The 17,902-nt window shown below is 42.4% G+C and overlaps 2 protein-coding genes across 2 annotated transcripts in view; both read right to left on the bottom strand.

Annotated features, from left to right (window-relative positions):
• LOC306795019 (testican-2) overlaps positions 1–5,711 on the bottom strand; it is a 31,998-nt gene extending 26,287 nt beyond the window's left edge. The window contains exon 1 of the mRNA XM_079293344.1: positions 5,444–5,711. Within this exon, the coding sequence (XP_079149470.1) occupies positions 5,444–5,626 (183 nt within the window). The 5' untranslated portion in view covers positions 5,627–5,711. The remainder of the gene's footprint in view (positions 1–5,443) is intronic.
• A 2,598-nt stretch (positions 5,712–8,309) lies between these two features.
• On the bottom strand, positions 8,310–17,868 carry ascc1 (activating signal cointegrator 1 complex subunit 1). The gene is made up of 10 exons (XM_079293565.1): positions 17,625–17,868; positions 17,403–17,514; positions 17,209–17,306; positions 16,954–17,132; positions 16,706–16,839; positions 15,344–15,463; positions 15,124–15,248; positions 14,550–14,623; positions 13,494–13,637; positions 8,310–8,997 (listed from the first exon to the last, which is right to left on the bottom strand). The coding sequence occupies exons 1-9, from the start codon at positions 17,737–17,739 to the stop codon at positions 13,521–13,523; spliced, it is 1,074 nt and encodes a 357-aa protein (XP_079149691.1). The 5' UTR covers positions 17,740–17,868; the 3' UTR covers positions 8,310–8,997; positions 13,494–13,520.
• Between the last annotated feature and the right edge of the window lie 34 nt (positions 17,869–17,902).

Genomic DNA, 17,902 nt, shown 5'->3' with positions numbered 1-17,902 from the left:
CAACCCTGTGTGAGGTTAAGGGAGGGCAAATCACCAGCCAAGTTCTTATTCTGACAAATATTTGGTCCATTTTGTCCATCTTGCTATGTATGCGTCTTTCCTTAATCTCAGTAGGAAAGTCAGTCTTTCCATGTCGTGAATTTCTTTCATGATTTCAATCCAATTTTCGACTGAAGGTGGGTCGCTTTGTAGCCACTTACGAGTAATAGCTTGTTTTGCTGCTGCCGTTAATATTTTCAGGAAGTATCTGTCATTTCCTGTTATTCCTTCTGGTAGATCACCCAAATAAAGTGACTTGCATGTGAATAAAATCTGCTGCCCAAGAATATGCTGCATAATTGTCCAAGCGTTTTGCCAGAATGTTTGTTTCTTGGAGCAGCACCAAAAGATACCGTCTTCATTTTCAACCCACACAATGCCACTTTTTACAATTTTAATTGGAAAGAGGCCTCATTATGATATTTTCTTTTTTACAACTACATACCGTCTTCTTGCTCTTTTCATATCCGTAATTACGCTGGCTGTTCGTGCTGAAGCATAAATCCTGTGGGAGGCTAATAAATGGCTGAGGTTGATGACAGGGGCACAAACACCCACAGCTGGTAGCGTGTCTTTGAGCTGAGGAAAGGAGCTCAGTGTCACTGAGGATACAACAGAATCGTGTTCAGAGTGAACCCTGCTCTTTCATTTCTCTAAGAGCCCTCACAGAGGAGCAGTGTTGATGTCGGACCTGTGACCGGGCCATCGCCATCATCTCAGTCACAGCAGGGATAAGTAGTGACTCTGATCCACAGCTGGATGAAGCATCAGGTTACATATTAGAGCTCAATTAGCTCTTTTAACCCGCTTGCTGTCCTTAATGCGTTGCCATATATAAAGTGCTTGTGTTATATGCCACCGGGACTTAAGTGTGCTGAAATGATGACTCAATAAACAGAGAATAGAGTTAAGAATTCCAATTGTCCACGATAGCTTACTAAACATGAGGAGGTGCTGCTTTTACATCATTGTAAATGTGTAACTTGCAACCTTAAGGCGTCATCTTCACTTTTAGGAACTTTCGATCACTATTATTTTACACGATATAACTGAAACAAGAGTCTTCAGCCATGCTAGCCGCTCTGTGAGGCTGCACTACGCACAGCAGTGCTTTGAGCGAAATGCTACGGTCAGCATGCTAACATGCTCACAAATATTTTGCCAACTATTTGATGGATTGCCATTGCCATGAAACTTGGTAAAGACATTTGTGTCCCGCAAGAACTTGACAATCTCTTAATTTTTCTTCTAGCGCCATCATCAGTTGAAAAAAATGAATTGAATACTTTGGTTTATGACTGAATACAAGCAAAACCAAGGACACTCCCATCAGCCTCAGTTGTACTTGGTGTGACGTGTTATTTTCTCTTTATTCTTGTGTTTCTTCATGAATATTGATGGTGTAGATTTCGGCACACGGAGCGGCTTTGGTACAAATTTAAGGAACCACTCATTGTAATCTAATTGAATTTGTTCAATTAAATGGTGAGTATACCAATAAGGCCAATGATGATGCACTCTGTGCTCATCTTAACAACCAGAGGAGCTGAGGAGCCATATACCTGAGAAAGATGTAGCAATTTTCCCTCATTACAAATGAAGCAAGTAGAGCAGGTGCAAACCTTAACCAGTCCTCTGTGGACGCCTTTAAGTCTGCACAGCTCCTTAATGAGTCCCCTCTTTGCATTGCACAGAGAGATGGGTGAAGCTGGCCGTGAATGAACGGCACAGTATTGTTCACCCGAGTCCCCGCTGTGCAGATGCACCCGAACGCACCAGAATGCAAAGTGGAACTTGTGTTGGGACAAAAATAAATAAATACATCAAGCAGTCAAAGAAGCGTTTCAGCTGATGAGCTGATTCAGGAAGACGCGATCAGCTAATTACAGCCGAGCTTAATTTGTGGACATTTGTAACTTGTTGGCCTGCTTTGAGAAGGTGAGTTCTGTGCAAACATGAGCGCGGGGGGAAGCTACACCTGGGGATCTGATGTGTTGATATTTGCAGTGAGCCATGATTACAGCTTCAACATTGACGCCTGTCATAATGGAGCGTGTATAACAGCCTATAACCTGCTGTGGATTATATCCCGACACCTCCTGCCTCTGCAGCTGTTTGTTTTATTGTTCTTCCTTTCAATGTTTCCTCATTATGACTCCCCTAGATAATCATATATGTGCAGTGCTCCAATTAAAACACCAGTCAGCTCGATCCAACTGCCACCACTGCTTATATAATGCCCACATGGTGATTTCTTCTAGAAGCCTTTTCAATATGCTTGCTGATTTCACACCACCTGTTTGCCAAGACAGCTACTAAACAAATAAAACCCCTTTGCATTTAAGATGGTACATCTCACTGCCTGGTGCAGCACAGAATATACACACCTGAGCATGACAAAGCATCTCATCTCATCTCAGGTTCAACATTGTTTGGATGAGATTCACCTGGAGAGGCAGGAAGATAAGCACGAGCACATATGTATTCCAATATTTACACCAACCACTAACTATTCACGCTGAGCAAACCAAAGCAAAATGCTAAAAGAGAATAGCTGTAAAACAAAAGGACTAGAGAACAAAACATCACATTTTAGCTCAACAGTGTGAAAATAACTTTATTTTGCTCTCATATACAGAGTTGGATGACAAAACCGACACCACTCTCATGTCTTCATGCAAAATAACCGTTGTGTAGCTAACGTTAGCACTACAGCAGGAAAGCGAATTTTCCAAAATGCTGAACTAATTATTTAACATAGAAATAAACAGGTAACCCAATCAGGAAGTGTAATAGTTAAGAAAACAATAGAAGAGAAAACACAATAAGGTCACCTTAGTGCAATAGTTCTCAACCTTTGAGGTCTGGACGACATACCACGACACACAGTAGATTAAAGAAAGTGTCCACCCCCCACTGTGACTTTTTCATCTTTAATTGTAGCACAAGTTTACATCACTGCACACTAATTAAACTGATGAACAGATTTGTTCTTTTACTTTGACATTTAAGAGACTTTCTCTAATGATCACTTGCAAAAATGACTAATTAATCCTCTGGGATTCAAAGTTGTGCAACAAGAAAAAGTCAGAGGGGTGAACACCTTTTATAGACACCAGCGGTGAAATTATAAATTGGTTATTCGTCAATTCATTATGCAGTTTGACAATCAGGAATTTAAGAAATTTATAAAGAAATCAATTTTTTTCACATTTACATTTAACAGACACTTTTGTCCAAAGCAAGGTAGAAATATGGTATGACCCAAGCTACAGATCCAGGAGATGCCACAGGAAATGGATTCATCGTCAATTTTCAAGCAACAAATCAAACATTTGCTGGTTCTTGCTTCTAAAATGGGGGGATTTCTATTCTCTTCATCCTTGGAAATGCGCTTCTCTATTATCTGACATTTCATGAACAAAATAATCGATTCGTAAAAGTCCTGACACACACGGTATACACAGTACACACAGTATCCTTGCAGAGTATGTATGATAATCCTGCCATGTATTTTGTGAGCTGTGGGTCCCTGTAATTACCACCACCATTCACCCCATCATTAGCAGCACTTGTGTCACCAAGCGGCACCATTCAATACCTTTTTGAGAGGATTGTGAATAATATGAGGTGAAGATTTTCTCCAACATTTTTCATGTGTCAAATCCAGAATCCAGACGCAACTAAATTCAAAGCACCCAACTTCTAGATATTTTAAAGAAATCCTCTCAGGACAGTGTTGGTGCATTCCCCAAATATTCCGCCATCAGCCCCCACAGAAAGGCCCATCCCTCCCAGTTCTTCCCCTGACGCACCACTCAAATTAAACAGGCGAGAGGGGCAGATTGCTGCATGCTGTACAGAGCTCGGTCAAAAGGTAATGCAGCTACCGCCTGGCCGACTTTGATAAGACTATCTGTCTGAGGTGATATTTCTCAGCAACGAGATCAAACGGTCCGCCTGCTTGTCACGGTAGAGGCTTGGATCTGAGGATGGTTGCGAACCAACTCCTCCTCTGACATCCTTCACATCCTCACTCCCTTCAAGTGTTCTGTCTTTTGGTACCAGGGAGGTGTCACACACCCGCATAACCTTATGAACCCCTCGCCAAGCTCACAGTCTCCCCATCTCACACATATCTCCTGCTGCTTGTGTGTTTTGAATGAGATCTATCGAGAGGCTTGACGATATAAGATCTGGTGCATCATTTAAATCAGCGAGGGTCAACAATATACTTGAGTCAGCTACAGCACTGTACAATAATGTATTCCTCGATTATGACCAGATGAAGATAATAAACTTCATCATGGATACCGACCTAAATAGATGGACCCTTCCGCACTTCCAACAGCCCTACTTCTGGTGTTCTTGCTCGAATTGAACCCATCTTAGAACTTTCGAACCTCCATTTTGATCTCGACCACACACCTGTGTACACGGTTGTGACACTATTGCGTTGAAAAAAAAATCTTTCCATCGACATATAAACACCCGGCAAAGTACTCGAAACCGCCTCTGTTCTCTGCCATGTTGACACACACACAGACACACACACACACACGGACTCACAAGGTGAAAACAATACCAGTGCACGCTGCCTTAGTTGCTAACGATTATTTTCATTTTGGTTATAATCTTGATTAATGGATTCATCTTTTAATCTATGAAATGCCAAAAAAAATGCTTTCCATAATTTGTGTTTTGGGTGAATGTAGGTCAGTGGGAGTTTGTAATTTGATAAATGAATAGTCTTGGGTGAAGAGAATAAACAAAGCTGTCTTTTTACAGCCCAGAATGAAGTCTGGACAACAAACATATTGACGTGAGAATAAAATGTTTGTTCCTTTATTCTTGATATTTGTGATTGAAGGAATAAACACCCGATGTCTTGCTGCTGTGAGCCCCACATGTTGTGTGCAATATTGCTGATCAATGGGTATTGATCAGTGAATACAGACACTGTCCTGAATAGCAGTTACCCAGAAGGAGCTTGGAAATACTTGGGCCAATGTGATAGATCTCCTCTGAGTTGCAGGTCCAGAGATAAAAGTGGCAATTCTACCATAATTATGAAATATAGCCTGCTTGGCATGCCAGCCAATTGATAAAGTATGAGACAATGAGGCACCTTGCCAAAAATAAATAAATCATTCCATAGGGCACGCGCTCATATTCTCTCCCACAATATTGGAGCATGCTATCCTGTGCGATATCTCCATCTTTTTGAAGTATTTCTCCACCACAAACTGCTAATATTGCGCGTGTGTGCACTTCGGAGAGCGGCAGTCAGCTGTGCGCAAAATCACCTGAGCAAACAACCCGCGTTGTTACCTCCACGGAGAGCATCTCAAGCAGCACGCGACGAGACACGACAAAACACGCTTGCGTAATTACACTAAAATACACAACTCACGTCTCTGAAGCGATTCCAGTGCTTCATCTTACGCCCGTACTGGGAGATGGTTGACAGCCATTGCTCATCTTCCATGAAATTCCCGGCTTTTCCCACTTTCCCACTTTTCACGTCCACCTGGACCGAGAAGCGCACCAGCAGGCACAGGCACGCGACGATTCTTAAAACGACCATGTTGCTCAGGCAGTTCGGTCTGGGCTGTATCTCCTATACTGCTGCTGCTGCTGCTGTCCTCTTGCCAAGGATCCTCACACACGACTGCTACTGCTGCTGCTTCCACAGACTGAATAGAAATGAGAAAGCGAAAGAGGGGGAGAGAGAGAGAGGAGAGGAGAGGAAAGAGAGGAGAGGAGAGGAACGAGAGGAGAGGAGAGGAGAGGAAAGAGAGGAGAGGAGAGGAGAGGAAAGAGAGGAGCCTACTTCAGCAGCAACATCACACGAACTAATCAAATCCAACACAAATGCAACTATTTTTATTCAATCTTTTCATTTGGAGGTTTCAATGCATTTTAAAGACCAAATACAAAAGGAAGAACCATGCTTTTTCCTTAAGAAATGAAATAATGACAGGACTACAGTTGACAAAAATACATTCCTCCACAACGATTGTTTTCATTATCAATTCATCTTTTGATTATAAACTGTCAGAAAATACAGAAAGTTTCCCAATTGGCTGTGACTTCATAAAGCCTCAGGATATGTCTTCAAATGTCCTGTTCCATGCCTTCCTACCACCACAATGAAGTCATACCACGGCCTATTATGGCCCTGCAGTGTCAAACTAAAGGCTCTTGTTATCAGCTGATATTGAGCTTCATCAGTGATATAGCAAAACTAATTTTCAATTAAATTAGCACAAAACCATTGACCCATATTTAGCCTGGAGCTTTTGGGGGCAGTCGCCTCCTTTTCCCAGTTGGTAGTCCAACCTCGGTCACACTACCTGCTTCAAATCCTTGTAAATATGATTTCAAGGTCCAAGGCAGATGCTTAGAAACATACATGGATGACAATTTTATACAAGGTGTAGGACAATTTCTCCAGAGGTGGTACTTCTCTGGAAATTCAACATTTCTTACCGTATGTACATATAAAAGCATTCAAATCAACTCAGGGTAGTGGTATTTTTTAGTATTTTCTATGTTGGCTGCTTACGTGCATTAAAGAGGTGATCATTTATAACCATTTCCTTCTTCACTTCTCCCCAAAAAGAAGACCAAATTGTGTATAAGTGGCACATCAAACAGAGAACTGTCTCACACTTCCCTGTAAATCAGCAAAATACAAGCCTTGGGTTTTTGACATCAAAACCTCGAGACCTCGCTCCCTCCGTTCTCTATTTCATCCCCATGAAGATAAACGTAATCCGGCACCCTGCTCAGATTCTTTAGGGTTTAAGGTCACCAATATCGGCCCGAGGCCCAAGTATATAGCCAGGGGCAGGATGGCGTTCCTGTGATGCTGGCCGAACTGACTCCGACACTGGCATCAAAACAGTCGATGTGGCAGATGCTGGCCTTCATGAGCGCGCAGAGCTACAGGATCGGCAAGCGAGGGCAGCGTGGAGAAACGTCCAGCAGCGTCAGCCAGCCGTGCGCGTCAACCGTACGAGGTGCTGGACATCAAGAGGTCGCCGTCAGTCACCTCACGCTCAGGGTGAATGTGCTGCAGAATAATGGTCACGCAGCTGAGCTGGGAAGCATTTAAAGACTGTGTTCTGCATTGCACCATTAGCTTTTGAAGATTGTTTGAGAGCTGAGATGTTATGAGGAAGCCTGTTTCTGTTTCTCCGGTCTCCTGAGGAAAATCCCACGTGTGCCAGAACAGCAAATGGAAAACATGTTGATGAAAGCGTTGAGTGGTTCATCTCTTAAGATGGTAATGTTTAAGGATGAGAATACTCAAAGGAGCTCTTTTTTTCCTTTTCTTTTTAACTGCAGACAGCTTTTATGAGCTCGGCTCTTCCGCTCCATCAATATCTGAAGTAGCAGCACAGTGACCAGGAAGCCCCGAAGGACTAGTGATCACACAGGGAGCCATTTTCATACAGTATATTAGGTACAGGCAAAAAGGATTTTCTAGCATGTTCGTGCTTCGCTGATCACATTGAATTCTCAGTCAGATCAATGTCTCTGCCAGATTAGTCATTTCAGCTGTGACTTGGTCCCTCCATCACTTTAAATGCAGCAGTACCAACCCTCGATCAGTCTAAATGCCCAATTCAAATCACACCAGTTTACTTGGATTTCACAAGTCAATCTTGTGCACACATGCAGGCAAAGATACAAAGAGATGACAAATGACTTCACTGCAGGGCATAAAGGAGCATTGCACACCGTTTGGCTGTATTTCTCTTTTCAGGACGTTTGGATCTGTAAGATGTTCTTCAGCATCAACTACTCATTTGGAGCCCAACGGTGTGCAGACTGTCATTTGTGCCCTGCAGAAATAAACATCCTATGCCGCGAGCACTTTGACAGCCCCGTCTGTGGCCGAGAGGCATGTGGTGTTGCTGTTGAATGGAGAAACAGTGTTTCTTATTTGTTTCAATTACGAGATGCTCAAATGTACGTGCGGAGAACTGGGATAAAGACACATTCATCTTGAACACATGGTCTCTTACTACTGCTCGGTTTCACTTATTTAGCACATTTTCTAGGGGCAGTTCATGTTTACTACATACAATGTAACTTTAGAGCTTTTAGAGTAATTATTTCTGCAGGTCACCTAGTGCAGACGAGTGTGTGCCTTTCTTTTGAATTTCTCTTCGTCATAACTGTAGCTATGCGAGGAGATGACTTCCCCTTTCTTCATCCCACCTCTGATTGATCGACTGTTGCGCCAACCAGCCGTCAGCTGATCTCCACCAGAGACCAGACTGGTACCAAACCACGGAGGCCGGATCAGTCGCCCAGCTAAACCAGCTTTCTTAAATCACTGAAACGAGTGTGTACACATTGTCACGTGATTATAACAATCCCGTAATCTAATATTGTAAGAGTAGAAGCACCCCCCACAGAACATCTTCTTTTACACATCAGAGTCACGCCGTGGAAGAGGGCCTTTCATTGTAAAGGGGATTAACTGATGCCATCAGTTCGCCGTGATCGGTTTACACAAAGAGAGTTGAGAACAACGTCAGACAAGACAGCAAGCAGTAGAATTTGAAGGGTTGCTTATCTGTAAATATTTGCTGTAAACACGTCCCTTTGCCGTCTTACAAATAGCTCACGGAGGCTCAACGCGAGCTCCGCTGCTTATCAGGGCTGCGCATATTCTCACGTCGTAACAACTCCGCGCGGATCGCTTCAGGAAATCCTGGTACACAGCAGTTAATTGCAACAGGCTAAGGCTGGATGCTTTACACACATTTATTTAGTCCTGTATTTAAACAGAATGTTACAATGAGGCAACTCCGTGTTCCAGCCGATTATAGTAAAATATTCAGCAACGACAACCCCACAGCGATTTGCGGTCAACTGAGTTTCTTCATCAGCCAGGCCACACTGAACACGTCTCATCCTGCGGCCATGTTCATCCGTGACCTGCAACACACAGTCAGTGATCAATATTTGTACTTTAAAGCACCCTGGGGCTGCAAATAATGAGTATTCTCATCGACAATCAATCATTTAGTCGACAAAATGTCAGAAGATAGTGAAAAATGTTCAAGGGGACATCATATTTGTTTGTTTCGCCTGACTAACAGACCATAAACAAAATGATGTTGCAATTTAAAATGATATGAAACTAACTGAAGCAGAAAATCCTCACATTTGAGAAGCTGGAATCAGTGAATGTTTGACATGTTTGTTTGATAAATGTCTACAACAATCACTCAATCATAATTGTTGATTCAATTTCTGTCGATCAACGAATCGAAAAATCGATTCCTTCCAATGAGTAACAGCATTAGGTGCTGTGTGAAGGGATTTAAGAGGGAGTCAGGAGGACGGTTTGTTTAAGGGTTCATAGCGTCCGATACAGAGAGCGTTTACAGCAGCAAAGCCCCAACTTCTGCATATTCAGCCTGAGCATCATGGTGGTAGCGGCTATCTGGTGAACATAACGGAGCGTTTAGCTGCTTAAAGAGCCAGATATTTCCCTCACGAGCTGGCGGAGATGAAAAACAGAGATGAAAGGAGAGTGAATATTGGACTTCAGGTGTACAAGAGGACAGAAACACGAGTCCAAATGAATAATGCTGCTCCTTGTCGGCTGCATCTGGAAATAATGGGAACTGTTTGCTAACACAACAACAACGTTGCAAGGTGATAATATGTCAGTGTTGGGTTTACAGCTTCTTATTCTGCCCCAAAGCAGACAGAGAAATCAATCCGTGCTGCTTTCATGTCTGGACTGACGAAATGAATTTGAAATTGAAATGAAGGCTGCCATCCTGCCTCTACAGTCTGTAAGTTGGCGCTGATATACAAACTGATTTCATGGTTCATCATTTAAGCAAATTATAGATAAAATATGCCAAACATTCAGTAGTTCCAGCGACTCAAACGTGAGGATTTGTTGCTTTTCTATTTTTTATCATTGTGCATTGAATATCTTTCGATTTCAAGAAATGATCTTAAATTGTTGGGAGCATTTTTTTTCAGTATTTTCTGACATTTTATACATTTCACAATTATCTACGAGATGAATGGAGAATTTTAAATGAACAGCTGCAGCTCTATTTAAAACGCGCCCAGTGCAAAGTGTACATAAAGTAAACAGCAGCCCGGGATACCTGCTGTTCAAACACTCGGGCTTTGTGCCGCTCTCCTCCCTGTGCGAATGCAGTCAACAGACGTGGACAGCTGCAGGCAGCCTTCAGCCTCAGCCCTCTGAATGACAAAGAGCTGCTGCTGCAGCGATCACCTGCCTCCTCGCTGGAGACACAGATTAGACATTTCAAATACCCTCGCCTCGGCTGTCCGTCAAGGCCGCCCGTGCCCATTAGTGACAGAGGTAACGGTGTGACATTCAAACGGCGGCGACACTCAGCTGGAGAGTCGCATGCTGACATGAGAGAGCAGTGAAGGGAAGGGCGCGCTGTCATATTCCACCGCTAACAATATCCAATTTGAGAGATTGGTCGGCTTCGTCTTGCAGGATCATTTATGGAGCACCTTTTGTAACTTCTTTTTCATCGATCAAAAGACCCTCTTGAAACAATCTTAGGATTCAAGCTTGTTAACGGGGAACCATGACACCAGGAGTGCGAGGCGACCTACTGAAATGTCATCTTAGTGCTTCCTTGCCGTCAAGTTCACCTTTTCAGTTAATTGGATTTGGATCAGAATATTCCATGAAGCTGATCAACATTGGCGCTTAAAAAAGGCACACATTGGTAAAACTCCCCGTGACCTTAAGAAGTAATTGGCCACTTCAAATCGATTTCACGTGTGTGCGTTAGTACTCCGAGCATACAAATCAAACATATCTCGTGTATTAAAAAGGTCACGTCTGTCCGACATCATCTTTCACTCGGCCAGCAGATGTTAACGCCAGCTCCTCTGAATGAAAACTTAATTTCTAATCACACTGTGAGAAATTGTAGAGTGCGGTTATGAATATCAAAACCCGAAAAAATGTGCTAAAAAAAAAAAAAAAAGTTTGACAATTGATCAAGTAAGACCGATTTCAAAAACAGCCTTTGCTTAAAAAAAAAAGGCTGCTTTGAAAACTGGCATGAAATTAAATATGCAAATTGGATAGAGGCCTAAACAATACTAGATAACACAAGACTTCAGCTGCAAACATGAATGAATTCTCATTAATGAAAGGTTCAATGGAAGCTTTATGGGCTCATTTAAGGGATTTCTTTGCCAGTCTCCAAACTCTCAAGGGGCCAGGTTGGAAGTTTGTCCAGCAGGAAGCACACAGAGCTGACTAATCAGGGTGAGTGATGTGGCAGGGACAGAAAAAGTATGCATGTCGGGAAGTGCGTAAGCAGGCTCACCCACACAGACGACAAAGCAACAGGATTGCTGTTGAGTCAATCCAAATCATTTCTCACGGCATATCGAAAGTACATTATTATGGCCGGCCATGAATCATCATTTCACTGAATTTATTAACCAAAAGATTGACTTGTTCTATAGCTTCTCAAATGTAAATGTAATGCATTATTAAATATCTTTGCATTGTGACCTGTTAGTTGGTCGAAACAAGTGATTTAAAGAATTTCACCTTGCATTGATAAGCAGCATTTAAACGTTCTACAAATGGATATAAGTATTGGAAATAATATGACGAATGACAATATGGTGAAAATAAACCTGTAATAATATAAAATATGTCGTCACAGAAGTTATAAAATGATGTACGTTAATAAACACATACAAATGTCCTCCTAGCTGTTAGGGTTAGTTAGTTAGTGTTCCCGATTTTTCTCACATTTTACGATTGTTAAATAAATAATTGACCGATATTGAAAAACTAACGTTCATTTCAGTAGTCCAATACGTTCCTGATCTATGCAACAAAACATATGGCCATTGAACTAAAACATCTTCATAACAGACAAATGAAATGTCTTCGGTGTCTGAATCTGTCTGCGGATGACTTATGTTCCTTCATGTGTGTTTTCAGTACGATCATTAGTGAAGACATCTGTCCAGCGCATCCTTAATCACGTCCCTGCCAAAACAAAGTCTCAATGAATTTCATTAGCTTGCGTATCACCGTCTCTCTCTCCTCCTCTGCTTATGAGCAAAGGGTTGGCAATTCCCAGAATCCTCTCTGTATCGGTTACCTGAGAGTGACATTATGCAGGATGAGTATACAGTATACTCCTAGTCCACAGACAAGCATGCACTCAGGAGACGGGGCCTGGATAATTAGGCGCCTTTTCGTGGGTCTGATAAGATAACATTCTCAATGTATGGGCTGTTTCCTGATGATGACATTTGCATGTCCCTGTGTCTGTTGACATAGCTCCAGGACAACAGGGGGGGGGGGGGGGGGGGGGGAAGGAGTCACACCACTGCTGAAATGGGGAGGGTGGACAGCACGGGATGGCTGAGCTGACAAACAAATAGCACCCTCAGTTTCCATCAGTGTAACTTTTGGCCGCTCTGCGATTGCCCTCCTGAATGCCGAGCAGAGCACATCGCCGGCTGGAAAACGCTCTGACGGGGGAGGGGGGGGGGGAGGAGAGAGAGAGAGAGCAAGTGGCCAGGCTCTGTGTCCGATGTCTGTATTCGCTGACACACACTCGACAGACGGGAGTGGGAACAGGGTTGTGGCTTCATGCGGGGACGACACTGATGCAAGAGGTGGAGAGAAAACAAAAAACAAAAACAAAAAACAAGACTGGTGTAATAAATCACGTCAGTGATGCATTAACACATTCATGAGGCCGTGCGAGGGAAAGGAAATGGGTAATACATCATCAGTGTGAAACCAGAACCTTTCAACAGATACGAATGTTCGGACATTTCCTTGTAAACTTCATATTTTCCAAATGTTTGATTCTCACTATCATAAAACTAGAAAGGTGCCCTCTCACACGCGCTGTATTGTGTGATTGAACGAATAACACTCACAAAAGGATAGCTTAGGCACACAGCTGTCAGCTGTGTCATCACTAGCCGACTAAGAATGGCGAGTGAGGAGTTCACATGCAGTCTGTAAATAGAAGGCGTTTCGCGAAAGTGCGAATAACCACGACCACATGAGGTCTCTGAGCATGCAGGATAACTGGCCACCTGAGATATTGTGCAGTTTGCTGAATGAGCCGTGGACAGACACAGAGGTGCACAGTTACTCACTCAGACGCATGAGTGATCGCACTAACTTTTGCATTTCAGAGTGATTTTGCATGAACGCATCATCTTTTCAGCGAGATTTAGTCAGAATTTTCAATAATTTTGCACTCTAATCGTGACATGTTTCTGCATAAACTGTTCCTAAAGGGGTTTTAGAAGGCAAAGAATTAGGTTCAGATGCAGGTCGAACAACCCTATGCTGCCACCTACTGGACAACACCATGAAGACCACTTCAACGTTCTGCTGAAAACCTTCTTCATTCTTAACTTCCCACCTCAGAATCTGCTCGGTCCTGTTGGACTCATGAGAAGTTGGCGCTGCCTGCAGACGTGTAGTAGCCCGAACAATCTGCCGAATATCTCTGAGACAGCAGGATAGAATTCAGCTCACACCCTCCAAAACGATAAGCACCAAATTTCTGTAATGAAAACAGTATATCTTTAAATGATGAAATAAAAACACCAATAATACAAAACATCATCATCGTCCCTTATTTGAAGGTAAGGCAGCTGAGCACTTGCTAAGCACCCTCGTGTCATTTTCAGAGCAAAGAAAATGAAGGATTGTGTTATTCAAACAAAGACCTTCTCTGCACCAGAGAGGAAAGGAAGGGGAATTTCAGAGCTTTCTGTTTTATCTGCAGTGTCGACTTGGTGTCACACACAAAGGAACTGTACCTGAAGGTCTCGCTCAAATGTCAAAGTAAGGAAGAGCACAGGTGTAAATAATTTAATTAAAGACGGCTTAATTCAATTTGGCTGCATCAGCTTCTGGCTCGCTGTCTCCGCTTACTGGGACACCTGAATAGAACGGCGTCATCGTTATTGTGATTTGTAACGCCTGCGCTTTTCCTACAGCGACGATTAACAATATCTGCAGTAAAACGTGTCGATGTTTCAGCTGAAAAAAGAACCTCACACACTGACGGACTGGAGATTTAAATACTAAACATGTTTGTGATTGCTGCCTTCTAACAGATCAGGTGGGTTTACGTCTAATTACATAGCGCAGATGGTCTTGGAATGAAATCCTTTAATACCAGCCTGAAATCATAAAACCTGTATGACTGGTAGGAGTCAGCCCCAAAATGAACATGTTTGTTTGCATGCTAGAGTAGAATCAGAGAGTTCCCCCCCAAAAGACCTAAATCTCTCTATTTTTAAAAGGTATTATTTGGCAAGCTCTTATATCCTATATGTGTTGAATGTGCAGACAACACGGAAAAAAAGTTAATTTCCACATATTTAACATTTCTTATAGCATGTTTTGCTCATTTCAACTCAAATCGATCCAAAAGTCTGAATGTTTGCATGTAACTATTTCCTCGAACCTTTAATATGCTTCTGGCGTCAAAAGCTTCTCGTTCACTGGTGGTTTGTCTTTTGGGGCCGCCCGTGTCTTCAACTGGAGAAAAAAAAACACCAGAATGCATAAGACAAGCCGAACAATGTAAGAAAACCAAAAGTGTCTCTCCTGAACAAATAAACATGTTTACTTGCTGCTACAGTTGTGAAACGGGCTAAAGCAGAAGAATAAACACTGGGTTTTAAATTGTGGCCAACACGGCCCCTCCCTTGTGTGGTGTGTTGTGTTGTTGGTCAGCTCAGTACAAATGTGAGAACTAGAGCTGGACTTTATCCACGGACAAACTGAATGGCGCCATTGTCAGAGTACTTGGAAATCATGACGCTCGGTGGACGTAAACAGAGCTGTGGCCAAAAACGGAGAACTGGCTGCCTTCAGGAATTTGTTATTGTAATTAAAGATTCAGCTTTGTCCTCACTGCAGCTCAGGTCCAAGCTAAGAGATAATGAGGAGACATTGGCAAATATGTGACAAGTAACCTTGTTTTTTTTTACCCTAACTGCTGGCAGATAACGCTGCATGCATGTTTCTTTCTTTACCTGCGGAGTCCTTTCTGAACAGAGTGTTCATCACAGTGGCGTGCAGCTTCACTCGGTCCCACTCTCTGACCATCAGCCCGGCGGCGACAAAGTGCTCCACCAGCCGGTCCGCAATCACCTGCAACCTTAAGAGCAGCAATGAGAAGAAGAAGAAAAAAAAAAAGTGGCAACTTTGTAAATCTATGTCATTTTTCACACGTTTTGTTGCCGATCCACTTACTTGTCCGATCTGTCTTTCACATTGACTTTGACATACAAGACGTCCACCATGGCTGGGTCATCGTTCATGTACTCTATGCCCGTCACCTCCAGCGGCAGACGGTTTCCCTCCGTGATGTCTCTGATGGCAGACAGCGACAAGCAGATTGCAGTTATGGCTTTCAGACACTGAATCTTGAGCAATAAAATGGTTCCTTTGTTTCCTCTCTGTTGTACTCAAAGTAATCTTTCTTGTGCATGTGAAACTGAGTGCACTTATAAAGTTATCTGATCCAATAATAAGAATTTTATCCGATTTAATCTAATTCTGCATTTAAAAAGGATATAATTACATAATCTGATTAGATATTAAACAATAAAGCAGGTGTTATTTAATTTTTTAATAAACCAAAACAAACAATGCAAGTCTGTGTCTCAGTACTTCCCAACTTACCTTATCTGTGGCACCCAGCCAAAAGTCTGTTTGTTGTTACTGAAGATGTTATTTTTAAAAACGTGTCACACATATATACTTTCTTTAAAAAGAAAAAGGGTACATCATGTCTTCAAAGAAGTTTTAGAAAACGTGACTCAAACAGGAGGGGGCCTACTTTCTGCCCTGGATTTAGTGGTAGTGAGAACTACCACAGATCTCAATATAGAGATAGAGAGGTTTGGCAGTCAGCTTTGAATCGTGTCCACACGTCATATATTTGTGCCCGTCACAGTCCCACAATGCAAAGTAGTACACGGAGTCCACTGGTCTACAAGCAAACTAGCTCACAGCTCTCCTGGCACCGATCCAAATTGTGATAAATGTCACTGAGGGCCAGCTAAGTTCAGCCACATGTTTTGATCTTGCCCCGCCCCATCTCCATTTTGGAAGTCTGTTTTTGACCCACTCTCAGCCGTCATACCTGCGAACATAGGAGGCCTATTTGGTGTCCTATTTCTTTAGTCAATAAGTCTTTTTTTCATGCTGAATGACTTATTTCAAAGAAGCTCATAAGCACATGTCTGGTAAACACAATATGTAAAGTGGTGCTTTTGGACGACGAAGAACTTCTTTGGTTGAGGACGGCCCTAATATAAAACACAGTGCATGTACACACATGTTCACAGTAATGAACACATTGCAACAGTGTGGCTCATCGATGAGGAATATGTTAAATCAAGCTTTGGCTACACATGTAATAATTGTTTGTAGGATTAAGTCATTGATGGCCTTTCAAGGGCTTTGTTCACAACAACAAATACATGAAATATCCCCAGATTTATGCTTTAAAGCAGTATTTTGTGTTGTTTTCACCTCAAATAAAATATAAAGCTGTATAGTTACACAGTTTAAATCTTAGTATAAAATAACCTTTTTTTTGGCAAATACCTGATGAAGTTTTGACACTCTTGGAGGTGTTCACACGCTTTTCTCACTTCTGTTTCATTTAATAGAGCCAGGGTGCCGATTGTCAGGTGAAGCTTTGCCGGGTTCTGAAAGATGCTTCCCTCTACTCCATTATCCTACACAGCAGGTAACAACAATTAGTGAATATTTAATTTATAATGTGCTGATCTTAAACCACTCATGGCCCCGACTGGCCCTCATCCACACCATCCATGTTCCTTCTCCAGTACCTGTGAGCACTGCTGCAACACCTCGTCTTTAAAGCTCAGGAATCCTTCTTGAATTTTTGGATCATTCAGAGGAAATGACAGGAAATGCGTGAAAGGCTGCTTCTTCCGGAAACTGTCAACAAGGACCTCAACTCGTGTGACTGCAGATGAGACTGCAGCTTTATGGGAACCCGTGATAACTGTCGGACAAAGGAAGAAAGTTGAGGTGGAAATCTTTTGTTTCAGGAACTGTTTTATGATGCTCTCAATCCTCACCAATCTGTCCTTCCACTCCTAGTTTTGGGATGTTGATAGATGTCTTTGTGTCAAACTCCAGACGTTTGCGTGTCTCTCCTTTCTTCCCAATGATGTATCTGTAGAACAAACAAAGTACGCTGTTTAGAAACAAAACATGTTGTGTTGATGCAGCACAATCAAAACTTGTGCATTTAGTGGATAGTTAAACTCACTTGTAAAGAACACTTGGGACATCGATAGCACAGCGGTATCCATTATCAGTCTGCTCAATGGAGATGGTATCACAGGTTTCATCTTCTGCAAGGTCTTCACTCTCTAAACAGGCTAGAACCACACATATAACGTTACAGATGTATTACAGATTTTTTTTTTTTTAACAAGTCTGTCTACTGCCTGGCAGCACATACAAATAGACTTAACAGGACTCAAGTTACCTGGTGGTCCCGTGTATGACACATCTTCTTCTTCCTCATAGTGTTCTTCCTGAATGATATTCCTTCGGTACATTCTCCCATTTATATTGATAAGAGCTGGACGTAAAACGTCCATATTGTCAACCAGCTGACGTCAGCTGCTCTAACCCTGCAACACAAATATATCTCTGAACTATTACACGAACAATGAATTAGCTTATGTAGTATTTCAAACACTTAATTTGCTACTTCGTTGACGTTTCGGTTTCCCTGCTTTACGACAGCCAGTGTCCTGTGTT

This window comes from Melanostigma gelatinosum, assembly GCF_949748355.1.
Source record: "Melanostigma gelatinosum genome assembly, chromosome: 21".
Lineage (NCBI taxonomy): Eukaryota > Metazoa > Chordata > Actinopteri > Perciformes > Zoarcidae > Melanostigma > Melanostigma gelatinosum.
The sequence above is the reverse complement of the archived record's forward strand: the minus strand, read 5'-3'. Positions and strand labels throughout refer to the sequence as shown.

What these genes read in the sequence shown, in the direction of transcription:
- ascc1 (XM_079293565.1), bottom strand. Translation starts at nt 17,739, where the DNA reads ATGGACGTTTTACGTCCAGCTCTTATCAATATAAATGGGAGAATGTAC. An exon ending in GAGTGTCAAAACTTCATCAG is followed by an intron (nt 15,464 to 16,705) that starts GTATTTGCCAAA and finishes GTCTGCCATCAG; the next exon opens with AGACATCACGGAGGGAAACC. An exon ending in GTTCAGAAAGGACTCCGCAG is followed by an intron (nt 14,624 to 15,123) that starts GTAAAGAAAGAA and finishes TTTTTTCTCCAG; the next exon opens with TTGAAGACACGGGCGGCCCC.